Genomic DNA, 26,645 nt, shown 5'->3' with positions numbered 1-26,645 from the left:
CATTTTACCAGTATGTTCAAGCTGGAAGGAACATCATGATTACATATATGATTTTATACATTACAGGCTGAAAGATGCTACCTAATTTGTGGTGACTTTAATAGTGTTAGTGTTTAAGCGTCTAGTGGTCAGTTTGTGTTTGTACATATGCACATAAAGTGTGTTTAGTGAGGCAAATGCTGAGGTAATGAGGAATTCCCTCCACTGTGTCCCTGTGTGGGAGGAGGGAGAGAGGAGGGTGGAGGTGGCCTGGTGGGGGTGGAGAGTCACTGAGAAGTAGGCGTCACTCTGCAACACTGTCATACTAAGGAGGGAGGGATGCAGGGAAAAAGGACAACCTATGGGCTTACATAAGGCTGCATGTGGGAAGTCCTGTGTTAAGAGACCCACAAGTTTATCCTCAATGATCCTCTTGGCTTGAAGGTGTGCAGCGCCAGATTATTATGACCCTTTATGAATGCATTGGAAATTAGAAATCTCCTTTGATCAAGACAATATACCTACACATGTCAGTGTTTTTCCCCCTTTATTTGTGGAACACAATGTGTTGGAATAAAGAGGAGGTGAGAGAGACAGAGAGGCAGCACAAGCCTGAGAGAAAGCACCACAGCAGAGCCTTCCTGAATAAAAAATCTGTCACTAAAAAATCGGCTTTTCTCTCTATTTTTCCTGTTCTGATGGTTATAGCCTAGCAAAATCACACTCGCAATTCTCCTCATAGCCTCATCCTTTTATTCTTTTTTCGTTCACTCGGCCCAGATCTGTCTTGTGCTGGATATGGGCTGTTTATATAATGACTGCCTGTTTGTGTATGTGTGTGAACCTCTTATAGCATTATATTAAATAAAGATGTATCGGTGTCCTATGTGATGCACCCTAATTCAACTAGCTTGTTGTTGGCTCATAAAATGACAACGATCCCATGATTCTACCTTCTTGTCAATTAGAAATGCAAAAGACAGACAACAACTACCACAGTAAACCCCAAATTAGATAGAAGCTGCCCATTTGGTGTCAGGTTGCTAGGGCTAATGCTGTTTTCTTCCTGATGTCTGCCAGTCCACATGTTAGCCCCTTTCTTAAGCAAGAAAATACATAGAAAGCTGAAGTGGCTAAAGCTAGCTGCTTTAGCCCTGACTGACATAATGTAGTTCATCCCCTCACATTATGAAATTTTGAATGTGCATCCTTGTCTGTGCGTATGAGCCTTACTTTTGTTGTTTGTTTGTGACTTCGGAGTTCTGCTCTCCAGGTAGTTGGAACTCCTGCAGCCTCACTCCTGCATACTAATTGCCAATGCGTGGGAAAAAGACTGAGTATGAGAGAGAGGGAGCACGAGAGGGAGAGGAAAAGAGGAAAAAAATCAATGGCAAACCCTGGAGTAATTGCTGCTGTAATTGCCTTTAAGTCAGAGGGTTCACACTTGCTTAGCCAATTTGAAAAAAAAGAAATGTCCTCATACTTTCTTTCGTTAAGATTAACTAACACATTAAAAAAAAAATCTTGAATGCCCAATTGCCCATGCCCTGGACCCTTCTCATAGTCTCTTCCCTCGATATTTCTGTGTTTGTTTGAACTTTTTGCTTCCTCAACTTCCACTATAAAGTTTTTATGGTGTTCATGCATATAGTGTCGGGGCATGTTCAGTTTACTTGCCTCAGAAGTGAAGGACTTTATGTAAATTACTTTAGTAGATACAAAGCAGATGTTTGTCATAAGTAGGGAGCTAATAATAACTAGCAGGGCTGTATGCTTATTAAGTCCTTAAGTACATTTTTTAAACAATAAAATGTATAGAAAACTTCTACCTTAAAGTTGTGATAAAGGGCAAATGATGCGGTGAGTGCGGTACTAATTAGGCCAGTCCAACTTTGAATCAGCCTTATGCTCTGACTAGACTGACAAAGAGACATACCCACTTGTTGAAGTTTCTAGAGACAGATAGAGGCAACAACAGTGAGAAAGAGAAATATGTCAGCTCAGTAAGAGGCCTCTAAAGCCAATAGATCACCTTTAAAAATGGAAATTAATAAGTAAAAAGGTTGAAAGTGGAGAGGAGGATGGAGAACAAGCTATACCTAACCAAAACAAGTCTAGGAGTGGTCGTTTCTGACGTAATTAGAAGGTTGTAATGATGGATGGAGAGATTGAGGGACAGAGAGGCAAGAAAAACGTGATGGGTGGGGATAGGTAATTGCTATCCTTAGGCAGGTATTGGGAGTGGTTGGCTTGTTGGCTTTTACAGGTAAACAGATGGCATAGCGCTGCGAGACACCACTGTCGGGTCAGCTACATGATCTACAAACTCGATGCCGTGTGCAGTTTCTCTAATTAACACTACCTTCTTAGTCTGTGCTGGGGCTGCAGTGTTGCCACTGACATATATACTCATTCTCTCACACGTGAAATGGGTCAGGAGAAAACAAAGAATTTTATGAATTTAACAATGGCAACAAATTTCAGATACCAAAGAGTTTATTAATTTAGCATGCTTAGTATATAATTCATTTGCTGAAGCTTAATAATCATATGAAAAAGAAAAGAAAAATCCTTGTCATTATATGAGCACTTATGGACTCATTTAAACCTTTCTCACATAAACGTGTGCAGCAAGCTCTTGAAATTTTGTTCCAGACATGTCAGGTAGGTGGTTGGTGACTCGATAAGGGTCTGCACAGCTGTATTCAAATATAGACAAATCTTGGCTCTACTTCGATGAGCTTACTCATCTGTCAAATGGTCTATACAGTATGCATGTCATTTTGTGTGCACAGCTCCGACAGCCAACAGGCCTGTCATCATTCCCTATTTTTCTATTTTAGCACAGCGTCGTCATGGTTGGAACATCATGGTCACCCAATGCCTGGTGTAATGGTAATGCAAAAGAGGGGAGGCCATGTTTTATGTGTCTGTGCTGACTTACTGTTATAGTTTCTGCTCTTTGTGCTGCTAAAGCCGTCTTTGTTGGTGGGTACAAGAGATCACAAGTAGTCTGACAGAGAGATCTTGTTTGGGGTGTGTGCTTGCTTTGCAGACCCTGACCCTTGTGGGCCTATGGGATTTGAAGGGACTATATTTAGCTGGCTAGGTGCCTGGGGAATGAAGGAGGGAGGAGGAACACTGAAGAGCAGTTAAAGGGGGATGCTGGGTGGTAGACAGAGCTGAGTGTTGGTTGGCTGGATGTTGGCTGGATGGATGTCTGAATGACTGGCACGTTGCCTTCCTGCTGGCTATTCTGGAGTGCACAAGCCACATTGTAAGAGACCACACTTTCTGCTGGCCCAACAGAGACAGCCTGGCAGTTTGACTGGCTGGTTGCCTAACTTCCGGGTTAGGCTGGCTAGCTGGCTAGCTGGCAACACTTGATTCTCCATCACTGTTTCGGCATGGCAACCCAGCCAGCCAGCTGTCTTTAAGCCTGGCTGTGTCAAATGGAGGTGTTTGTGCAGATCATAGTAGACATTGGTTACCATCTGGACACATCCAGCTGTTGGCCAGTGCATTATTTAGCATTTACTCAGGTTATAGCTAAGAGCATCTTTTTCATCATGTAGATAGAAGTTCCACTCAGCCGCTTAGGGGATGTTAAGACCCAAAATAGCACTGTGTTAACAAATAACACAAGGGGCTTCGTTAGTGAGGGTGTGCTGTTGTACATAAAATCCAGGAGGTCCAGTTTGAGTAAAACATACATCAGTTTGAAGCCTAATCGGATGCCAAGACACTGCACAGTGATTTATAATACCATGACCTGTCCTGAATATATTTCATTGTCCAACATGATGGATATTGGCAAATGGATCCTTTGTGACTTTTAAATCAAAATATTGTGAACATATACTTCTATAATAATGTAACAGTTTTTGTTTGACAGGTGATCATCCTCTCACATGGGTAAACATCTGTAAATAGTTTTAGGTTCAAACAATATTATCTAATATTGTATCAAGAAAGGTAATACCTAATTCTGCTCAAACACTAATTTCGGCATAAAATGTCTGCTCAGGGATCCATAATGCAATCTTTAATTCTAATGGGAGCTACACTCACAAGCTTTGTATTAACACTGACCAAAAAAAGTCAGTTTATTTTCATATTAGATTTCAAAATTTTTGGATCTTGCCATTTATCAGCATTTATTTCAACATCAACAGAGACACTGTACTGTACTTAAAAATTGGATTATGTCAGAGGGGTTGGTAAAGTTATCATGGATTATGTTAGTTACCGTTGCTCTTGTTTTGATGGTTGAGTTGATTGAGTTTTTCAGTGATGAAAAGCTCAACACTGTTGTCACACTTGTCAGTGCTTACTTGCATCTTGAGTCCACTGATCCAGCACTCTAAAAATGTGGATACCACTTTTCCTCAAGTGCTGTTGTCATGCAATTACTTTTTCTTTGTCCCTTTTAGTTTTGCTGCTAGTAGGTCATCCATCACACTTGACTATGCCACAGCATGTGCGTCAATGATGGCAATTGATGTAGCCTATATTGATCTACTGTCTACAGTATTGAAGTGTGGGCAATCCACAACTGTGTCCAAGTGTGGCTAATCATTTCATTAACAGAGCTTGGAAATTTACCTTTCTGCCACTGTAACATACCTTTAAGTTTCAGAATTTTGAGAATTTATCTTTTTTGACCAGGCCAGGAATTATAATTATAATTATAACATATCTGCATTTATTATAAAGAATAATAAATGCAGAGGAAATTAAGGCAAAAACGTACCAACTCAGATCCTATTGTAACTGTTTGTTAGGACCTGATTTTGAAAAAAATCCATTACACATGAACAGTTCCTAAGTCAATGTTGCTATCTTTAACTTGAGATAAAGTGTATTACATGAGCATCCTAGCTTCCTAAAATCTTAAATAAACTCTCCTAGCTTTAGAACTGTTAAGCTGTCCTAACTCTCACTTTTCCAGCAGGTAGTATTAGCTTATTTTGAGAAAAGTAGCATTGACTGCTGGGTAACAGTCATAAAAGTTGATAAGCAATGTTGAATTGAATATTTAAGATTTCCTGAGAAAAGATAGGCTTCCTGAAGTTAGTTATGATTTGCTTCTGTAATACCATTTTGGAGAAAAATTCTAAGGTTCTCAAAAGTTGAGGTTATTAAGTTTCTTGAAGAGGAGAAGACCTAATTGTCTTACTCTTTAACAAGTTGTATTTTATAATTAACATTTAAGGAACATGCCTCGTGATCGCCTAGTTTGTAGCCATATTTGAATTGAATTTGCTTTGGTGAGTTAGATAGGTTTGTCCTATATGGATTTAACATCAGAATTCCAGTAAATAGCATTGATGCATGTAAAGCTTATGTAGCATCACATAAATGCTGCCAAAGAAAAAATAAAGACAAGACTAGTTTGATGCTTCCAAAACTATTCAAGGAAGAATTTCTTAATGCTCTTCTTGAATCAAAGATCATTTTGACCACTGAGACAAAATGCAAAAGTTTCAGTCCTCACTTGAGGCCTACAAGATTGTGGAAGAGGGATGAAGACACAAACCGCTATAGACAGGAACAGGGTGTGGGAGCAGAGTGGCATAATTTTGCCTGGAATGTGAAATGGCTTGGAACATTGGATTTTTTTCCCGCTCCAAGATACGGATCCATTCCACAAGCACCTGCGTTCAGATAGGTGGAAAAGTACAATTATAGTTAGCTTTATTTGTGGGAAATTGGCCACTTTTTTTGGCCAGAGTGATGTAGTCCCTCACCGTGGTTATTGAATGTTGCCGTAACAACTTGTGTAACAGATGAGAAATACTGTTTTCAAACTTGCCAAGAATTCCAGTTGCTTCACTTTCTTCCTCCAAACTCCTTTTGCTCCTTTCACTTTATTTGAAATCTTACAACTTAGGCTAGTGGAAAATTTTCTGTTCAGGTTCAGTTTTTACTGACTTAATGATCATTTGTGATGCATGCAATAGAAAGACAGGACTCAACATATTTGCAATGGAGTGTAAAGAAGCTCTTGGTGTCAGAGCAAACAGGAGACTGGGAGAATAGTGATTACAAAATGCAGGGAGCAGGAGTTGCTGCTGCTCCACTCTGCTCTGAAATGGGATAGGACAGAAAGTAAAAGATATTGGGTGAGAGAGACACATCCAGAAAGAGACAATGAGAGCTGTATTACCTGTATCATACCTGTGGCCAAGTCAAGGCCTTACAAATGTGTGACATTTAGTAAGCTGCCTAACAGGGTGATAAAATATGCATCTTAAGCTAAAGGCAGAGCCTGTTGGCTAAAGACCACCAGCTAAACAGAGAGACAGTTAGAAACTGAGTAAAAGAGAGCTTGAGACATCCAGAGTGCAGAGGAAGAATAGTGCCAATAAAGTTGTGTGGTGGCTTGAGCTTGATTTATGCTCCAGCAGTCATTGGTGGTCCTCCCCTCAGGGCTTGAGTCCCTGCCTACCTGGTTGAGGCATTCCAGGGAAGCCCACTGATGCAGCTTGCTACTTATGCTCTGCTCTGTCAGGCCAGCGCTTTCCTTATTAATATGCCAACCATGAAGGCTGATCATATGTTAAAGTATCTTCGAGTTCTTCAGCAGGTAGTACCACGCTGTGATAAAATGCTGTTTGTACACATGATATTTTATTTGGGGCACACAGCTGTTTATTCATGTGTGCAAGAAGGGCATTTGGTTTTTGGTGTGCCAAGTTGAAATGGAGCAGAAACCACTCCCAACCAGGTCTAACTGGTACCATGCAGATCAAGTTTTGGACGCACAAGCTACTTATAGTATACATAGCAGGCAGCACAGATTTGGTATTGCCTGTGCATGGATCAGATGCAAATGAATCAAGGTGCATTTCGTCTATTGCTTTCTCCTTGTGGACATAAATTATAGTGCCCTCATAGGGTGTTGGCACTTCAACACTTCACATATTGAAACAAAATTATATTGGTTTAATTAGTCAGTCTAAAATGGATTTTAAGATTATTCATTGTGCTGAACAACAACATTTTACAGTAAATGAAATATTAGGCAATATAAAATAAATATTGCAATTTTTTTACATAATTATCTCTGTCATTATGTCAACACTGCTTACTAGGTGTACACCTTCGTAGCTGATTGGTTACAGCACACGCCTCATGTTTGCAACAGTCAATTTCAGCCAGGGACTTTTGTTGCATGTCCATACCCCTCTCTGTCTCTGTCTCTGTTTGCTGCCTCCCTCTTCACTTGTAACAATCAAATAAAGGCAATCTCCCCCCAAAAAACAAAAAGCTTTTACTGAAGTATTCATAGTCACATGTTAAAAAGTTAAACTCATATTTGTCCTGCTCAGCACAGACCTGCCTGCACAGTAATATTTGTCTATCATGCTGGCATCAACAAAATAAGTTTTGAGCACACTTGAGTCCGTATCACTGCTTCTCAGACACTTAACCTCTGAACATGCACCGCTGATATAGCATCTTCAGTGGATAAGCAGCGGTCCATTATAATTGTGTACTGTGTATTTTTATGCATCCAATAATGTTTCAGGGTTAACCTCAGATGTTAAGACTGGTGTCCTGTGGTTTACCACCTCATATCAGCTAGGTTTACCCTGTACAGCTAGTTGAACTGAGTGAAGCTGGTTTGGTACTTAGGAAGGATACTCTTTGATTCATTCTGACTTCACCTTGCGCATATTTATGTCAGTGAGGGGAGGGTAGTTTCTTTTTGACTGCTGAGGCCTACTTCCTTATTCTGGAGGTCTGTTCTAGTGTTTGTGAGCTCAGTCTGTTTAGTTCAAGGTTCAGCTCCACCAGACCTGATAGTTAGTCACTGCTCTCATCAGGACGAAGTGGAACAGAACTGTCTGCAGTCAGACAGTGTGTGAGAAGAGTCATCGCCAATCTGCACATTTAAATAAGTGTGTGTGCAAATGACTCACATTCTGATCACTATGTAAGCCCCATTAAGTCGGTGTGCCTGTGTGTACATCTGCAAGCCTTGTTTGTTTCGCATGTGTATGTTTGTTGTGTCTGTGCGATTGTGCTGTGTTGTTCGGGCTATAAGTAACCCATGAGGCTGCTGTGTGTGTCTGTGTGCTGTTTTATTTGTGTTTACCCAGTGATAAATACACCGGGCCTTGTAATTGGGGAAAGGAGGGGGGTCGTGAGAGAGAAAGGAAGAGAAAATATGGGGGTGTTGAGGGATATGGCTGCTTTTCTCTTGGTGACAGAGCCTGTTGCCATGGAGCTGGTCCTCCCATTGGTGGAAGTCTGGTCCAATCGCTTAACAGCACAGATTGTTTCATCATTGAGAAGTTTTTCCTCTCTTCCTGTCTCACTAGCCACCCCTTGCTCCTCCATCGTTCTCTTTTTTCTCCTATCTCTCTTACTCTCCTCTACCCCCCCATTCTAACAGTAAAAAAAGCTGATAAATTACATAAGGTTTATAATGAGTGCAGGAGCTGCCTCCAAATTTCATTTTGACACAGTTATTCATGTTACATCAGCAGCTGAGGTTGAGCGGGCAGAATCTTACACAAATCTTTCACAGTACTTGAAACAATGAGATAATCCCCCTATCCAACATTCTGTCATTAGTATATTTATTGGAATACAATTGAATTATTATGTATGAACTTCTAAGTTAAAATGCATCTGTATATCACCTCAGTACTGGAGACACTTGATTGATGCTCTGTTAGTTGTCAGATTATTCAGCATAAAGCTTTTGTACTGCCTCAACATGGAAGCAAAAATGTTGTTTTATGCAAGAAACAGGTAATTTACTTGTTCATGAAAAAAATTGGTCTGTAACATTTTCCCATCTCGACAGTTCAGTGCTCTTGTTTTCCATATAGTATTCTTGTGTATTATTGCATCCCAAAACTCAAGCACAGTGTAAAATTTCAATTTAATTTATATGAGTTAATATCTTGTTTTTTAATTTGTAGAGAGGGATATGAAATTCATAATTTTCTTTGATTATGTAAAATGCATTATTATTAAGTTGTTTAAATTCAATAGAAAATGTTTCAAGTGGTTGTATGAATTTCATATTGTAGTGCATTGCTGCACTAACAGCACAAAATTTCTTGAGTATCATGATCTTATTTCAATCCGAAATAAGTTTCCCACAACAAAATGTAACCTTTAATTTAGTTCAAACCAAATGTTAAGTTTAAGTCTGACATCACACAAATGTACTTCCTTGTCCTCAACATCACCAACAGGGTTTCCTTTATTGTGACTCATTTTTTCTCTTCAGTTGTTCCTCTGAAACATTTTCTTTTGCTGTGGTTATTCACACTTTAGATTTGTTTCTCCTTCCATGTGGTTTGTAAGGCAGTCTGGTCATTTGTTGTTGCAACTTAAACCCTTTTAACCCTATTTAATTCCTGTTATCTCACATGTTTTACATAAAGTGTTTTGCTGAATATTCATTTATTCAGCCATGCAGTTGGCATGAAAGAACATTGGAAAAACATGGAGACTGTTGACTGTCAGATTGTTGTTATAAAAGGGTTTTTAACCTCTTTTCCTCTGGTTGCACTGTGATGGGAAAAATATGCTTTTTATAGATGGATCTGATATGAGAAGATCAATTTTGCAATACCTTAAAAATTGGCTTTCTTGTGTGTTTCCTAGGTTACTAACCCAATTTTGTGCGTAACAAACGTTGGTTGAGACATAACATTTTTTGCAGTGATCCATGAACAAAAACTCCAACCAGTTCAGGGCTGTACTTGTAACTTTTACACAGTACTGATACTGCAGAGGTTGAAAGATTTGTTGCACAGACGAGCAAAATTGTAGCGTGAGTATAAAACATTTGTTAGTAGTGCAGTTTATCACTCAGGCATGTGACTGGCAAAGGATATTATAACCTTAACAAGAAATGTTTTCAGGCAAAACAGGAACATAACACCTATTCCTATACAAAACATCAATGTATTAGGCTTCATACATGCAATATAATTTATATCAAATTCATAATGATCATACAGTGTAAGATTTTGTTCTTAAACCCCACAAGGGTCTGTGGCCAGACATGACTCAAACGAGGCTCATAGTTTTAGGGTCGTCACCTCAAATCTAGTCTGGAGACTCCATGCACCACCAACAGAACAAGAGCTGCTGTTCGTTGTCGAAAGTAGCCACGGGAGATCCTTTTTCGTCTTGGTTTTACATCTATTAATTTTCCCTCTTGTTTTGCCAATATTTTCATTTGGCAGAATTTCATTTGTGTCTTATCACAATAAATTATCCTTAATTTAAGATAACATAAAGTGAAGTGACTGTTCTGACATTAAGATGACTCATGTCAGGTGAAGAAGACAAACATTGAGATTACATATCAGTAAGATGCTGCAAATTCTATGTATCAATCATCAATTTTTTTTACATTTATGTGAGAATAGAAATGAATGTGGTGTTCATCTCTCCAAACATGCAGCCCTGAGGCCCTTACTTTCTCTTGCACAAAAGTGTAAGATTATTTTATCAAAATATCTAACTATTACACTATAACTCTTCACAGCGCTGCTGATACACCAGATAAAGTGCATATTTTTTGTTCATAATCTGGTGTTTAAAATGTAAATTAGAAAAATGTGAATATTTTGCTATAATGTAATTAAAAATGGAATTGTGAAGCCTGCCAAATTTACTTTCTTTTAACTTAAGTGTTTGTTTAAATTATTTATTTTATTTATTTAAGTCTTAATTTATTTCTAAAATTTGGAATAAAATTACATCATGGCCATCCATTCACCTTCTCTGTGTCTCACAAAGAATGCCGGTTTGAACCAAAAGTCTTTCATTTGGACTAATCATACCAAATTACAGATTTCCACTGCTCTAATGGCCCTTCCCTCTGTTTCTTGGCCCAAGCAATTCTCGTCTTCTTGTTTGTCTCCCTTAGTAGTGGTGTGTTTGTAGAAATTTGACTATGAAGGTCTGATTTACACAGACAGAACAGTTGATGTTGCTACTAGTATTTATGTGGGCTCTAATCTGAGGTGCTGTTAATTTAATAACTGTAATGAAGTTATGATCTGCAGCAGAGGTACAGTTTACATACAGTGAGGTTTAAGTCATTAAAGCTTTTTTTTAACCACTCCGCAGATTTCATGCTGAACTATAGTTTGCAAAGGTTAGTTAGGACATTAACTTAGTGCATGACACATGTTACTTTTCCAACTATTGTTTACAGACAGATTACTTTACTACACTTTACGGCTATAGAAGGTTCTGGTAGGCCAACTGACATCAATTTGAGGTGTACATGTGGATGTAGTTTAATGCCTATCTTCAAATTCTGTGTCTCTTTGCTTGAGATCATGGGAAAATCAAAGAAAATAGCGAAGATCTCAGAAAACAAATTTCAACCACTACAGGTCATCCTTGGGAACAATTTTCTAATACCCCAATTTACCTTGTTCATCTGTACAAACCATTGCACCAAACAGCTGTCATACTGCTCAGGAAGGAGATGTGTTCTGTCTCTTTCTGTCTCTGCAAACCAATCCTAAAACAACAACAAAGGACCACGTACAGGTGGTGGAGCAAAGGCTACACAAGCATCTATATTCATAGTAAAAAGACTCCCATGACTTAACCTGAAAGGTCGCTCAGCAAGAAGAAGCCCCCGCTCCAAAAACACCAAAAATATGACAGACTACAGTATATGACTGCACATAAGGACAAAGAGCTTACTTTTTAGAAAAATTTCCTGCAGTCTGATGAAAAAGAAATAAATAAAAATTACTGTTTGGCCACAAAGACTGTTGTTATATTTAGAGGGAAAAGGGCAGGCTTGCAAGCTGAAGAACACCATCCCAACCATGAAGCACAGGTGTGGCAGCATCATGTTATAGGGGTGGTTAGCTGCAGAAGAGACAATACATAGCATCACGAGAGAGAAGGGTAATGTGCATATATTGAACCAGCATCTCAACATATCATCAGGGAGTTAAAGCTTGGTTGAAAATTGGTTTTCCAAATGGACAATGATGAGAACCACACTTTCAAGCATACAATTGTCGCAAAATGGTTTAAGGACAACAAAGTTTAGGTATTGGAATAGCCATCTGAAAGCCCTGGCCTCAAAAGAGAAATTTGTGGGCAGAACTGAAAAAGCTTGTGCAGGCAAACCTGAGTTACATCAGTTCTGTTTGGAGGAGTGGACCAAAATTCCACCAATTTATTGTGAAAAGCATGTGGAAGGCCGGCCGAAACATTTTACAAGAGTTATACAACAATTTACAGACAATGCTACCAAATACTAAGTGTATATAAAATGTATGCCAACACTACCTTTGAACAACACAACTAGTTGTCTCAAATGCATCAAAAAGGCAAGAAATTCCACTAATTAACTTTTCACATTAATAATAATTGAAAACCATTCCAGGTGACTACTTTATGAAACTGGTCAAGATAAAATATAAAACATGTTTTGCTTAGTTTAACACTCTTTTGTCTGCTAAAAAAGTTCCATATGTATTATTTTAGAGTTTTGTTGTCTTTAGTACGAATATCCCTGACATCCCTGGGTTAAAAGTTGGGAGGGCGCTGTCAGGGCACTGTAAAGATGCCATTTCAGCATGTCAATGGCAGAAAACATCCCTAGATCTGATCACCATGATCCACCGAGAAGAATTTTGAAATAAAGATTGTATAGTTAACAAAAGAAAGAAAGAAAGAAAGAAAGAAAGAAAGAAAAAAAAGAAACATTGGGAAAAAAACAGAGTTTTTTCTAATTATTTTAATTAGTTCACATTTGCCTTGGTTCATTATTGTCTGTATTGATTGTGATTATTTCATCATTTTATTTACTCCTCTAATTTGGCCTTCTCCCTTACCCACATTCCAGCACCCTTGCCTTCATCAATAATGCATGAAAGATCAGGATCCCCTCTCTCTCTCTCCATTCATTCATTATGCAGAAGGGAGACTGTCGTTCACTTGGCCAACATCTCTTTTTCTCCATCACCCACTTTCTTGTGTTTTTAACCGTCATCTAATTTTTTTCTCTTTATGCTCCTTTTGCATGTTCCCCCACACACAGCAGAGAACTATACATAGGTTATAACTAGTGAGAGCATGCAGAGACTTAGAGAGAGCTGCAGAAAGGTAGGTAGGTAACTAGGGAGGGAGGGAGGGGAGGGAAGGAGGGAGAGAATGAGTCATAGCTCGTCCCACAGGACTGAGTGGGCTGGCTGAGTGGAGGAGGATGGCGTCAGCAGCAGGACTGACAATTTAAGAAGACACATTAAAAGAGGAAGAAAAAGAGAGGGACCAAGAAAGCTGAGACTTAGTAGTGTGTGGACAGAGAGAGATGCTGATGGGAGGGTTTAATGTGGAGGGGGTGGAAGGCAGGAAGGGGTATCCTCATAGCACTGAGAGAATCAAGAGAGGGGGTGGCAGGGAGAAGGACGGAGAGAGGCGTAGATGGAAAAAGAGAAACCCTGTCGTACGTTGCATTTGACCATTCATGTCCCTCTCATCTGTGTTTTGTGTCTTGTTACTAGGATATTTTGTCTCTAGATCTTCGTTTTCATCATATACATTTCCAGGCTCTGTTTTTCTGAACAATGCAGTCACTTAATCTCTTTTACATGGCTCATGACAGAAAATAATTGGTGTTCTGGAGTGAGTATGTGTGTTTTGGCCAGTGATACATGTATCAGTATTTTTACTGTGTGAAGCACAGACTCTGTTTTCGTGTGAATGTGCCTGGACTGTTCCTCTACAGTCCCCAGTGCTCTGCCAGCCCTCTCGACCCCTCCCTGTATGAGATTGTGCAACCGACGCAAAGGGGAATCCTCTCTGACATAGACAAACACTGGTATGCACACACTGAGAGTGCTGCTGATATATAATATGTGCAGGCACTGAGCTTGCACAAACTCTGCCATTACCACACACACACACACACACACACACACACACCAGCCTACACTCTGTGAAGACATAACCTTGCTGCCTTTTGTGAAATGGGTTCTCTCTGACGTCAAATGGGCGAGGTGCGCGGCTGAATACAGAGGAGCTGAATTGGGTCGAACTGCTTGTGTATGTCTCTCCCACTACTGTCTGTGGGTTTGTGCGTGCTTGCTCACTCCTGTTTGCAGCGTTCTGCGCTTCCATTCACCTTCATCTTTCATTCAGCCTCTGCAGAGAAAATGGAGAGGCATGTCTGCTATACACATACTTCTCCATTACAAAATTAGAAATAATCCAGTAATAATAATAGAATAATTGGAGCAGCTGTAATCATTGGCCACACAAATTTGTAGAAATAGGCAATGGCCACTGTAAAACCCCAATTCTAAAACAGTTGGGATGCTGTCTAAAACGTGCAGTGCAGTGATTTGCAAATTAAAAGTGCTCCACAGCCCATATAGTAATATCCTTTATACAATCAAGTTTCACAAAGTGGTGAACCTCATCCCATCTTTGTTTGTGAACGACTAACCCTGTCAAAGGTTGACAAATGTATCATGTCTTTCAAATTACAGCTCGTCAGATTCACATTTTGGTGCTCTTTGGCAATAGCTTGTATCAAACCATGGCTTTTAGCTCCATGTACATGGTGTCTGTTAGTTAACCTTCGTTATCAAATAAATTAGTCAGTTAAAAGAATTGATATACCCAAGCCTGCCACTCTAACCAGCTACCATGCAATAGAATTCCTCTCACTTTTGTGGCTTGCCCCGCTGTCAGCTATTGCTGAGACCCTGACCAAGCTTGACCTGGAGCAGCTAAATTTGACAGTGAGCTCATACCTGCACGAAATATTTAGTCCAGCTAGCCTACTCTCTGAAGTGGCGATATACATTCTGTGCACCTTATCACAAACACGAACACATACACACGGTGGTGACCAGAGATAGCTCTCTCTGTCTCTTTTGCTTACTGGCTCACACACTACACACTTACACTCACTGTCTAACTCAGGCCTCCCTCCCATTGGCAGTCTTTGGTGTGGTAACCTGACACAGTGGACAGGGCAGTGTATGACCTGTGTGTCTCAGCTGGTTGCCTGTCATTAGGAAGGCCCGTGTAAGAGGCTGCAAGGCCGGTAATGTGTGTGACATCTTGTCAAGATAATAAACTTGGTTTGATAAATTTTGATATAACTGGCCAGAGTCCTGTGTGAATCAGCTGCCCTACTGCATGTCTGCACCCACATGTTATGATGCAAACAGTTGGCAGAGAGATGCCAGCATCAGGCTGTCCGACACACTGACTGAACTGACGGACAGACACAAGGGGCACAGATTAGTGCTGCTGCTGCTGCTAGTATTGTAGATGAGTCTGCAGTGTGCAGCCTGTGTTATGACACATTGTAGTTAAGTTTCTATGCTAGCACAACACAATATGTTACCAGTACATAAGAATGAAGATGCTCTTTATTAGTACCAGCCACAGTAGTGGTAATAATAATACAGCTCAGAATTCTAGCACAATGCTATGGTAACATGGACATAATGCTGTGTTTGCCTAATAAATATCATTGCTATTTTCCATCAACAAAAGGGCAACATTACTGGTGACAAATTCTATTTCCTTGTCTACTCCGCTCAGAGCAGCGTTTTAAGATTTTGTTGATGTAAACATAACACTTGCTGTCACTGCTTAACACTGTGGGATACATACAGTAGTCCAATTTTTATGGGAGTCTTGGAGTAATCTTTCACATGAATTCTGTTTGCAGTGACCATTTATCAGGCGATACAGAATATGTAGACTTTGAAGAACCAATCAGAATTTCTCAGTATAAACATGTATTACTGCAAACTATGTTGTTTTCAGGGTGTCATCAAGCTCTCTTTTTCTTTTGACTGTGCCCTGTTCTCTCTGCATCAGTCTGTCCATCCTTCTCAGTCTGTGCACACTGCAGTCCACATATTTATTTTTAATATCATTCTTCTCCCTGCCCTTCTCACTGGTACTCGCTCAACACAAATGGCAGCAGTTGCGAATGACGTTACCATCTCCTTGGCAACCCTGTGGGCCTGTGTGCGAGTGCGTGTGCGTGCGTGCGTGTGTGTGTTTTGAGGGAAGCAGAGGGGGAGTGTTGAGAGAACTGAGGCAACATAAGAGAGGAATGGGTGGATGAGGAGAGAATAGGTAAAGCTGGTTTATTCATAAGCACCCTGGCTCTGATTCACAATTTGTTCTACGGCCCCTCCCTGCTATAACGCTAGGATATTCGCTCAGCCATGAGAATGACACTTGAGATGAATGATTTTCTCTGCTTTCTAATCCAAAACCATTCATTCTTTTTGCACAAGAATACAGTGATAAGTTCGATAGGGACTGTCAGGCAGTTGTATCTGCCTACAGTAGATAGCATGGCTGTATTCTATGCTGCTGTATGGCAGACTTGTATAAGCAGAGTGGGTTGGGGCATGTGGGTGTCCTGGTCAGTGATGTGGTGTAATGCTGCTGATGCTGCAGCTGATGACGCCTGTGCTGTTGCATTGCCTGGGTTTTCCCCACACTGGGAATCCCTGCCTTGTTTGTTCACTCATCTCATCTATCCTACAGCACAGCACAGCACAGCACAGCACAGCACAGCACAGCACAGCACAGCACAGCAGAGGTACAAGCAGGGGCATGCATGAATTGTGCTCATCCACACTGCATGCATACAATCTGGCAGTGATGCTTTTTCTGCCTAAATTTGTACTCTATTGCACTTCATCTCACTATCGTATGCGTTTCTGCATATATGATTTAATGCACACTTTGGACCACCTTGGAGCCAGAATTCACCCCAAAGCTGCATGCAATTCTGTGGCATGTTTTTCCAATGTGGGAAAATAGGTTTAATGATGTTAATTAGATGAAGCAAGTGAGAATACTAGCCATGATAAGAATATCGTTATCGCAAATATTCTCGTAATAACAATTTTGTTTTTGATGAAGATATAGTGGCCCAAATTTAGTGATTGTGATTGGTTAGTTTAATTAAGATGAACCTGGAAGATACCTAGTGGGTTTCAACGAGAGACGTAGATGTGTGTTTATGTTTTTATGTTGTATTTATACATTGCTTTTTAAATCTATGGTCAACTTTGAGAACAGATAAAGCAGGCATATACCCCAGATCTGAGGAGATACATGACAGCACAGTTCTTAACTACTAGCTGTACTTAACAAAAGGAATGCAACTCTAGTTGGCACTATGCGTGACCTCCAGCTGAAAAGGCAATAACTGTCACCCCTCTTGGTATACCGCTTTGCCAAATGAACTGTCTATTGCTGACATATTTCTACTAGTTTTATTTTGGCAGGAAAATCTTGTTCTTACTAAGATACATTTCCCATCAATGAAGAGAGGTGCCCACACTGTAGAAACCAGCATTTCACATAGTGACAAAGTCCAATAATCAACAATTTAGCAGACTTGGGAAGATTAAACCAGACTGGAGGTTCTCATTTATAAACCCTGTGTGCCAGTATGCTGTGAGCTTTCCGCTGCTTTGTCCCCCTCCCTGCTACGATCAGCAGCAGCGATGAGTCACTCAGTGTATGAAACATGACGTCATCCGTGTCTTCCTCTTCTGCTCTTGGTGTTCAGGGCTCCTGACTGGAGGACAGACCATGCTGCTGCACTAAGCCGGAGGGAGAAAAAAGAGAGAGGCCCCAGTGACCGCTGAGGTAGTGTGCCCCTCCCCCTTGTCTGCCTGGCTAGCGGCTACCTCTTCAGTTCACCTGATTGCTGTAAATATTGCTTCCTTTTTTGTTGTGCATGTTGATATTCTTGTCATATTGTTCTACTAAAGATGTGTCTGTTGGAGGGAGTTTGTAGCAGTGCTGGGAAAATTAAACCTCCTAAATAATTTTTTATTTGTTTGTTTTTTAAAAAGTACAAAATTGATCTTCAGAGAAATCTGGGTTTATCCATGACTAAATAAAGGATTTTTATGTGTATAATCAGAGTGCCTCAGATTAATTTCTGCCAACCCATACCATGGACTTCCATTATAAGTAAGCTGGACAGTCATTGTTTTTTTTTTTCAATTTTATTTCTTAAAAGATTCTTATGAATGAAACGAGAAAGTTCTGGCTTACACAATAATGTCTTTGTTATATTGATAAAACAACCTGGTTGGGTTTGCTTTTCTTCCCTCGTTCAGGTCCTTTTTCAGTTACTGCCAACAGCCATCTGTTAATGCATCAAACTGATGGTCACTGGTTACAAAGTTATGTCAGTGTTACACATCTTGATCTTAATTGATTTTAAGATGTAGTTATTTTATCTGTTCATATTAACCTGTTAATCAGATGGGGTTTTTTTCCCCCACCCAAAATGAGGCAACTTATGCTGAACATGTAATAGAACAAAACAGTGGAGGACATTAGTCATTGAAGTCCTTAAATTTGTAGTTTTTTTAATGCAGTTTTAGCATTTTGTTCATCTGTGTTTTGCTTCCTCACAGCCCTACCCCAAAGGCTAAGGCTTGCTATGGACTGCGCTTCGCCCCCTGCTGCAGCCCAGCCCAGTACACTACCTTAGTGGGTTCCCCTCATCTTCCTGTGTGTGGTTCCCATTCAGACTCACTGTACAGAGTCCAGCACAGATCTGGTACCACCTACAGGTAGATAGTATAGTAAAGTACACTCTCACACATATACTGTATGTGTATCTGTCAGACCTTTGGGGTTTAAAACTGTCAGAGACCTGAATTTTCCTCTCTTTTTCTCTTACCTCTTCTTTCCAGTCACTCCTGGGTTCTCCACCCAACCCCCTCCCCAACTCCCACCCTCTCCCCCTCCCTTAAGAAGATGTCAGTGAGCCTGACAACAGACATCCAGCAGGAGGGAGAGAGTGGGCCACTCATTGAGCCCTGTAGTCGAGGCAAGACCTCCCCTCAATCACAGGGCACCAAGGAAGGGACAGGAGAGGGCCTGGAGCCTGAGGATAGCTCCCCACAGGATGCACAGGTGGGAAGAAGTAGCAATAAACAAGTGCTAGAGTGTAGAATTTTTATACCATTTTATACCATGGTCTGGGTGAATACTCGATTCTGATTGGCTGCAGGGTGTCCGTTAAAAAGTGTTATAGGACACCTGTAAAACAAGTTCCGGTCAAATAGCCTGATTGTTCTAAATTATTGCGCTGGCTCAAACGCTAGTTGGTAACCCTGGCAACAGAAACTCAGAACATACGTTAACATGGACATCAACTTTGAGAGCTACACTGCCACTACTCTCAGTGACATTTTGCGACTGTTTTATGCGTCTGTCCAGTCGACTAAGGAATGAGGAGAATACAGTGTTGCCAGTTTTAGGAGTTTGAGCGCCGGCATTAATCGACACTTAAGAAACGTCAACATCATTAGCGACACTGTGTTCAAGGGCAGTAATGCTGTTTTTAAGGTGATACTGAAGCCCTTCAGAAAGAGTGGGAAAGACACCAGCTTCCACCATCCTCGTATCCCTAAGTCGGACCTTGAGATAATCAGATGTTCATCTGCGCCTCCGCTTCGCGTCTGGTCGCGATTGGTTGATGACGTTATAGTGCATTTACATGCTCTGAAATAGCCTCGCTACAGCAAAACAAGGATTTGTATAAAGCTGGTCTGTAATAATGTGACCCTTCTCTGTTCTCTCTACCGTAGTTTTTAGCCAAGGTTGTCATATGTTAAGCATTGTAGGTAGAAAAGGCTCTACACTAATTAATGCACACCTATGTTTTTTCTTATTGTGCACATTTGTCTGAATTTTACACGCAACCATTTAAGTAGAAACAGACTTATTTAGTCTTATTTGAGTTTAAAGTTAACCAGATTTTGGATTTAGTTATTTTGGATACAAGTACACACTGTAAGAGGAATCCCTGTCAGATCAGCACACTGCCGTCACAGTGATACTTTAGCTGTTGCAAATCTGTCAATGGCGCATATGTCTTTTAAAAACCCTTGTTACAAACCCATTTCAGGCAAATGCATTGTGAAAAAAGCAGACTTCTCCGGCAGAAAAAGGCCTTTTAAAGTTTATGTGTTTTTACCCCTATTCTATACACCTGGTCACTGATCTGAGAAGACTAGCTGTGTCCAAATCTTTTGACAGGCTGCTCAAATAAATTCATTAGCAAACAACATGAGATCTTGTAAATGTACATGACAGTACTACAATAGCAGGAACTCGTATTACCCCTGCACTATTTTAATCTGTAACGTTCTGTTTATGCGATAGAGATAAAAAACTATTAAAGTCTATCAACACATAAATAGTTCTGATATTCGGTGGTATAACATGAGCTTTAGATGCTAAAATTTCTGCGAGTGAACTGCAGTATCTGCTGGTAGCACTCTCTTTCCAAATGGATGTATCTGTGTCTAATCTGCATTGTGCACTTTATTATTAATGTCAGTAAAATAACATCTTTCTCTTGCAGAAGCGGGCGCCCAATCACAGCCATGGCAGGAAAAGGGCCAAGGTAAGTGATCTGTGGTCATTGATATTAATATTTTGTCTTCAACTACAAAAGTAGATACTCATCTTTCTAAAAGTCACCCAAATAACTTCATAATCCTGCTCTCTGAAATAACCCCCTGCTGGTTTGTTGTATAACATAACTTTCCCATATTAACTCTCTAATCCTCTCAACTACAGAGGACCACCTTCTTCTTATCACTGACTTTAAATCTTTAACCCTCCTACTTTTAACCCTCTAATGGGATTTGAGTGACCTTAGTAAGGCCATGAAAGAAGAGAATACACTTCAGGCAGTTGATAAAGTCACTGAATAAATAAAATATAACTAATTATATTTGATAGATGTTAGTTAGCTTAATAATTATATTTCTAAGATGAATTGAAGTCTGTCAGTGAGTCTTATCTCAGACTCCCAATATGCTTTCCATTTCACTGAGCTAGTTGCGTTCAGATGCAGTGTGAAGTTCATTTGTGTCTTGCTTAGTGTTGACGTATGAGTCTTTCTGCTACAAACTGCCAATGGAGGAACTCCCCAACTGACTGTGTGGATATCAGCTATGACAGAAATACTCTGTGAACTACAGTTGTTTGACTTATTTTCCTCCAGACCCTCTCTGCACTGGTCTGTCTACATTTACGGTGATTTACTTCACCGCGGTTTGTGCCACATAGTTTGGATATGCACCATAGTCTTTCCTTTGGCATTGTATGCATTCATTCATGCAACGGCTAAATATCATTTCATGTTGTATAATACAGCTGAACAGCAGGAAAGAGAAAATGTGGGTTTGTGGCCAGTAAAGTGTTACTTTTAAATGTGTGTATATTAGGAGCCATATTTTTTTAAATTGTAAGTGTACCGAACAATAACCCTGTATTATTACATCCTTAGCATCAGCTCATTGACCATTGTCTAAAGTTATTGTCACTTGACCGTAAATGACGCAAACACTAACAAGTTTATTAGCAATTGCATCTGTAAAACTGAACTTGCCTTGCACTGGAAGGTGTGTAGTGAAGTGTCCTGCTTTTTAGGCCTCTGTACAAGGCAGGTGTTGGTTATATTTCGGCATGAGAGTTCAGCCCTAACACTATGTGTTTTGAAAGTGGCTTTCTAACCTTTCTAACATCCCATGCTTAACTTTCTCCCAATGCCTCCTGTAAAAGGGATTGGATCAAATTTCTGTTAGCACAGTGAAAACATTCTTGACATTAGATCACACTTATTAATTTCCCTCTTGTTTTTAGTACATAATCTGCAAAGCGACAGTGTATCAATCAGCCAGTCAGTTGTTTTATAGCTCTGTGTGTTCTTCTTGCCTCACTTCAGCTCCTCCTCTATTATCAGTCATTATTCAACAACCTCTTGAACTAAGAAGATAGGATTTTCTCTATCAAATCATTTGGTGTAACAAACTTGTTACACACACCGCTACAAATCATGGTTCATATTGCAAAGCTTGGTATTGACAGATGATTAACGTTTATTATTCTAAAAAATTCTTCTTAAAAATTGTATTGGAAAAAAATCAATGATGCAAAAAACATTTATTCAGGAAAAAGTTTCTTCTGATAATGCTCCTTGCGATGCCAGCACTCTGTAGTTCAGTTTGGTTCACGGTTTATTATTTTTCGCTTCAAGGAACTCTGGTGCATTAGCAGCTCATTTGTGTTTTCTCCCCATTTTTTAATTTCCTTCCTGATTTCATATTACTAGCAGTTGTTTTTGAGCTGTGCTTGTTGCAAGAGGACCTTGTTTATAAACTGCAACGATCAGTGCTTCAGCATGAATTTTGGGCAAATAAAAATTGGGATGAAGAACAGTCAGTTAGACTTAGCTGATTTTAAACTGCTTCACATTTCTGTGAAATTCCCTAAAAAAAACAAACACAGTTAGCCTCACAGGCAATGTATGTGTGATTCTGTTTCAGTCTAATGCCAAACTGAAGCTGGTACGGAGTCTGGCAGTGTGTGAGGAGTCCTCTGGTCCGTTCTCCAATGATGGACCTCCAGAATCGGTACTGTTCCTGTCTCTAACCTCTAACTCCTCACCCTAACCCTACTCGATACCGTGCAGCTAGCCTAGCCTGCAGTTCTTTGTATGCAGCTGCAGTTTGTGTAGATTAACAGTGCTTAATAGACTAAACAAAATTAGAATTCAAAATGTCACCATCTTTTTTCATTGCAATGGAATGTGGTTTTCCAGGATATCATCCAGCTTCACATCAGCTGTCCATCAGACAAGGAAGAAGAGAAGTCGTCAAAGGACGAGTATGAAAATGAAGAGAAGGAGAAGAAGGACAAGACTCCGCGAAAGATGTTGTCCCGTGGTAAGATGCAACTGTGGATTTTAAATGCATTTTGTAGCTTGTTGGTCTAGTTGTTGTTTTTTTATTTAACTTTTTTTTTCAGTTCATTCCCCCTACACAAATACCATGAATGCAAGGGCCAAGGTTTTGCATGTAAATGTAATGTCCATTGCATTATTAATACCCAGACTAATATGATGTCAAGCTATCTTCTCTGGAAGATAATTGGGTCCCTCCCTCATTTTTTTTGATTACCTACCTCACTCCTTCTCTCTGCAGTGGCCCTCAGGCGTCATTGGACTCTGTGAGCAGCAGAAATGAAATGGCTAGCCCAACTGTCTAGTGTAGTGGAAAATTGTGGGAAATGATCCCCTGTAGAGTGTGTGTGCATGTGTGAGAAGGCATAGAAGAACAGCGAGCTGGTGTCTCATTCTATCTGCTTCTTATGTTTATCCTCCCTGAACAACCTGGAATTTCGTTACTAGTGTTTTAGGCTTGTGCTGATGGGTGATTGGATTGTATATTGATCGTGTAACGACTGACCATGTTTTTTTTCTTTGCCGATATTCTTATTACTTATTACCAGAACTAAGATGTTACAAAAATAATCTCTAGAAACTGTGTCCTACTGTGCATTTAGAGATGTTTCTGGTCATGTCTGCCTGTTGAGCTCCATTAATTAGCAAGTAATGGTTGAACTTAAAATCCTTAATTACAAACCACTTTGCTGTCTCTTTTCCATGGATCTGACACCCTACATCTCCGTTCTTCATGTGCCTGCTCTCCAAAACTGTAGTTAAGATTATATATATGATTTGGATTGTGATATTAGAGATAATACTGTAAAACAAAACATAAAGCTGTGATATTTACGCACTATGCACAGACACCCAGACTTTTTAAAGGGAGCCATTGTCTAAATTGAGGAGACATTGCCATTAGTTTTTTTTATATATATTATTTATTATGTATAAATATTTAAATAAAATGTTCAGTCTCTTTTATAAATGCCTTTTAATGGCTACCAGATAGTATGTGTAATATCATTAGGCACACCTTTGGCATCTGGGTATAACTCTTAATATCCCCAAATACAAGATGCCACATATTTCTTTTACACTAAGACTAAGTCGGCCATGCTGTCACATCACTGGCGTGCTGTGAAGTAACCAAACCGCCCCACCCACCCCAACTCCCCCCTACTCCCACTACGCCCCGGCAATCAGATCGCCTATCGGCAATCTCAAGTGACCACAATTGGACGATATGAAAATAGAAATGATTGCCCAACCCAAGTGTTAGGGTATCATTTTAGGAGCTATGCTTAGCAGCAATCCGACTTAACTCTCTCTATCTCCCCTGCACTTTATGGAAGTGACACGATCAAGCTTTTCTTCCCCAAGCTTGCCCATTTACGTTGTTCTTCTCTTTGTTAGACTCCAGTCAGGAATACACTGACTCCACGGGCATCGATGTTCATGAGTTTCTGGTCAACACACTGAAAAACAATCCCAGGTATGAGATTGGCGCTGAAGGTTAACTGATAATCCACACGTATAACAACAGGAGCACAACAGAAAATTAACAGAAGCATGAAAATGATGTTCATTTTGGCAAAAACACAATGAATTGTGGTCCAACCATTACTGAGACATATATTTTCATGACACATTTAAGTATTTAATTGCTCATTTTTTGATAATCTTTTACCCAGTGTCTTACATCTGTTCTTGTACAGTATTAAGTAACTCATTAGGTAAATTCATTCAATGAATTAATAAAAACAAGCAGGGACAAAAAGCACTTGCGCATTCATCGCTCAGGTTTTGTGAAGTGAAATGGTCTTGTAGTTTTATTGATGGCAATATGCAATATGAACGATAACATGCACTGACTACTAAATACCTACCAATTTTAAAGAGGAAACAAAATATTTATTGCCATACATCATGCCTTTGATTTGTGGTTGGTATGCTCACTCCACTCTACTCACTGACCTGCTCCCCCCTCTGACTCCTCCTCCCCCCTTTGGCCCAGCAGGGATCGAATGATGCTGCTCAAACTAGAACAAGATATCCTGGAGTTCATTAATGACGACAAGTAAGCCATGTTCTTCATAACCACTGTCTTGTTTTTAAATTTAGCCCTTCTCCTTTGTATTTATAGATTGCTGAGGTACTGAGACAAATGTGGCAGGTTGTGGTTAATATTATGGGGCAAGTTTAGGCTGACAGTATTTCTGGCTAAGACTTTGTGTCCCCCCTGTGACCACAATAGTGTTATTAGACTTAAGTCCGCTTGAAAGTAATAAATCAAAATAAAGCCAAATGAAGTGTCCCCAACTTGGAACATCCTGCTTGTGAAACACAACACAAAAAAACAAAAAAAAAATTTTAAGCCTTTTTTAAGAGCAGATAATTCTTTTGAGAAACAAGACAACTGAAAGCATTACAGGAGTTACAAAAATGGCATAATTGGAGTATTTACCATTGTTCTTATCATCTAATATCAAGAATACAGGTTGTATGAAAGGGAATGTAGTTGCAGATAGTCAGGTGAAACATCTATTGACGTAAGTGTTTTGAAGAATCCCTTAATAATGCAGATCTGTTTGTTATTTTTTCTATAGAACAAACATAAAAGGGTTATGTTCTCAAATTATTGTAAATGTTAAACAGAAATATACACATTGTGAGACTAGACATCACAGCATTCATCAGAAGGAAACTAATTTAACAGTCAAGTCAAGTCTTTATTGTCAATTCTGCAGTATGTACAAGACAAACAGAATCGAAATTACATTACTCTCAACCTCTGTGACAAGGCATGATGAATTGATTGGAGTGCAGTGATGAAAAAACATGCTACTTGCAACTTTTTATTTTCTGTCCCGTCCCCTGCAGTAACCAGTATAAGAAGTTTCCTCAGATGACTTCCTATCATCGTATGCTTTTGCACCGTGTGGCTGCCTACTTTGGCATGGATCACAATGTGGATCAGACAGGCAAGGCCGTCATCATCAACAAGACGGGCAACACACGCATGTGAGTGTAGCAGCTGCAGTCTTAAAGCCACAGGAAACTCGATCTAGAATTACATGTTTCAAATCTTTATTTTATATAGATATGCTTACAAAGTATGGAGGTTACTCAAGCATTTAATGACACTTACCATACTCTGACTTTTCCAGATGATTGTGTTGATGTCAATAGGGGTTATGGAAGGGGCTATTATATGACATAAAACCCAGAAGGTTACATGGTTAATGTAAACAACCTCAAGGGATAACAATACAGGGACCATAGCATGAAGGTAACAGAGGATTCCCGCAGCCATATATTCTATGCTTGAGTTCCACGAAGAACAACCTGAACCAAAACTAGAGCAGCAACATGTTGGCAAGTAGGACGTTTGTTTCTGCTGAAGGCTGAAAACAATATACAATGAAAGCAGCTTCAGCCCTGCATACACTTAAACAATTCAACAACCCAACCCCACAACCCAATGACAAAAACATGGTGTGATTATCACAATGTGTGTGATACAGTTAGAGGAACTTGTTAATTTAGCAGCCAGCAAGCTGTTCGATCGAGGTTGTACCCCACAACTACAACCATTATATAAAGTATGTGTTGGTAACAAAGTATCACTGGTAATTCTGTCATTTAGAAAAAAATAACTTTTTCCAAGACTAGCTTAAGAGTTTGTCAGAAGACAAAGGAATGTACTTGTGTTGAGGTGTTGATAATGTTAACAGCAGCCAGATGCACCTTAACAATTAAAAGTTTTCCAATTTGCATGTGTGAGGATTTGATATTCAGATTTTGGAGCACTAATATCACCACATTCACTGTGGAAACACTTTTTAACAGTTCAGTCATTTTCTTCTTTTAATTTGCTTAAACATTTTTTTTG

At 39.7% G+C, this 26,645-nt stretch overlaps 1 protein-coding gene across 4 annotated transcripts in view; it reads left to right on the top strand.

Annotated features, from left to right (window-relative positions):
• LOC121616129 (R3H domain-containing protein 2) overlaps positions 1 to 26,645 on the top strand; it is a 60,201-nt gene that overhangs the window by 7,807 nt on the left and 25,749 nt on the right. For 3 of the 4 annotated variants that reach the window (XM_041950803.1, XM_041950810.1, XM_041950785.1), the window contains exons 3-11: positions 17,558 to 17,700; positions 18,420 to 18,578; positions 18,702 to 18,924; positions 20,381 to 20,422; positions 22,353 to 22,439; positions 22,628 to 22,751; positions 24,167 to 24,245; positions 24,771 to 24,830; positions 25,634 to 25,774. In XM_041950803.1, the coding sequence (XP_041806737.1) occupies positions 18,766 to 18,924; positions 20,381 to 20,422; positions 22,353 to 22,439; positions 22,628 to 22,751; positions 24,167 to 24,245; positions 24,771 to 24,830; positions 25,634 to 25,774 (692 nt within the window). In that variant the 5' untranslated portion in view covers positions 17,558 to 17,700; positions 18,420 to 18,578; positions 18,702 to 18,765. The remainder of the gene's footprint in view (positions 1 to 17,557; positions 17,701 to 18,419; positions 18,579 to 18,701; positions 18,925 to 20,380; positions 20,423 to 22,352; positions 22,440 to 22,627; positions 22,752 to 24,166; positions 24,246 to 24,770; positions 24,831 to 25,633; positions 25,775 to 26,645) is intronic. The other variant, XM_041950794.1, reaches the window with a different exon arrangement.

Source organism: Chelmon rostratus, chromosome 2, assembly GCF_017976325.1.
Source record: "Chelmon rostratus isolate fCheRos1 chromosome 2, fCheRos1.pri, whole genome shotgun sequence".
Classification (NCBI taxonomy): Eukaryota; Metazoa; Chordata; class Actinopteri; order Chaetodontiformes; family Chaetodontidae; genus Chelmon; species Chelmon rostratus.
Note: the sequence above shows the minus strand (reverse complement) of the source record. Positions and strands in the feature narration are given on the sequence as shown.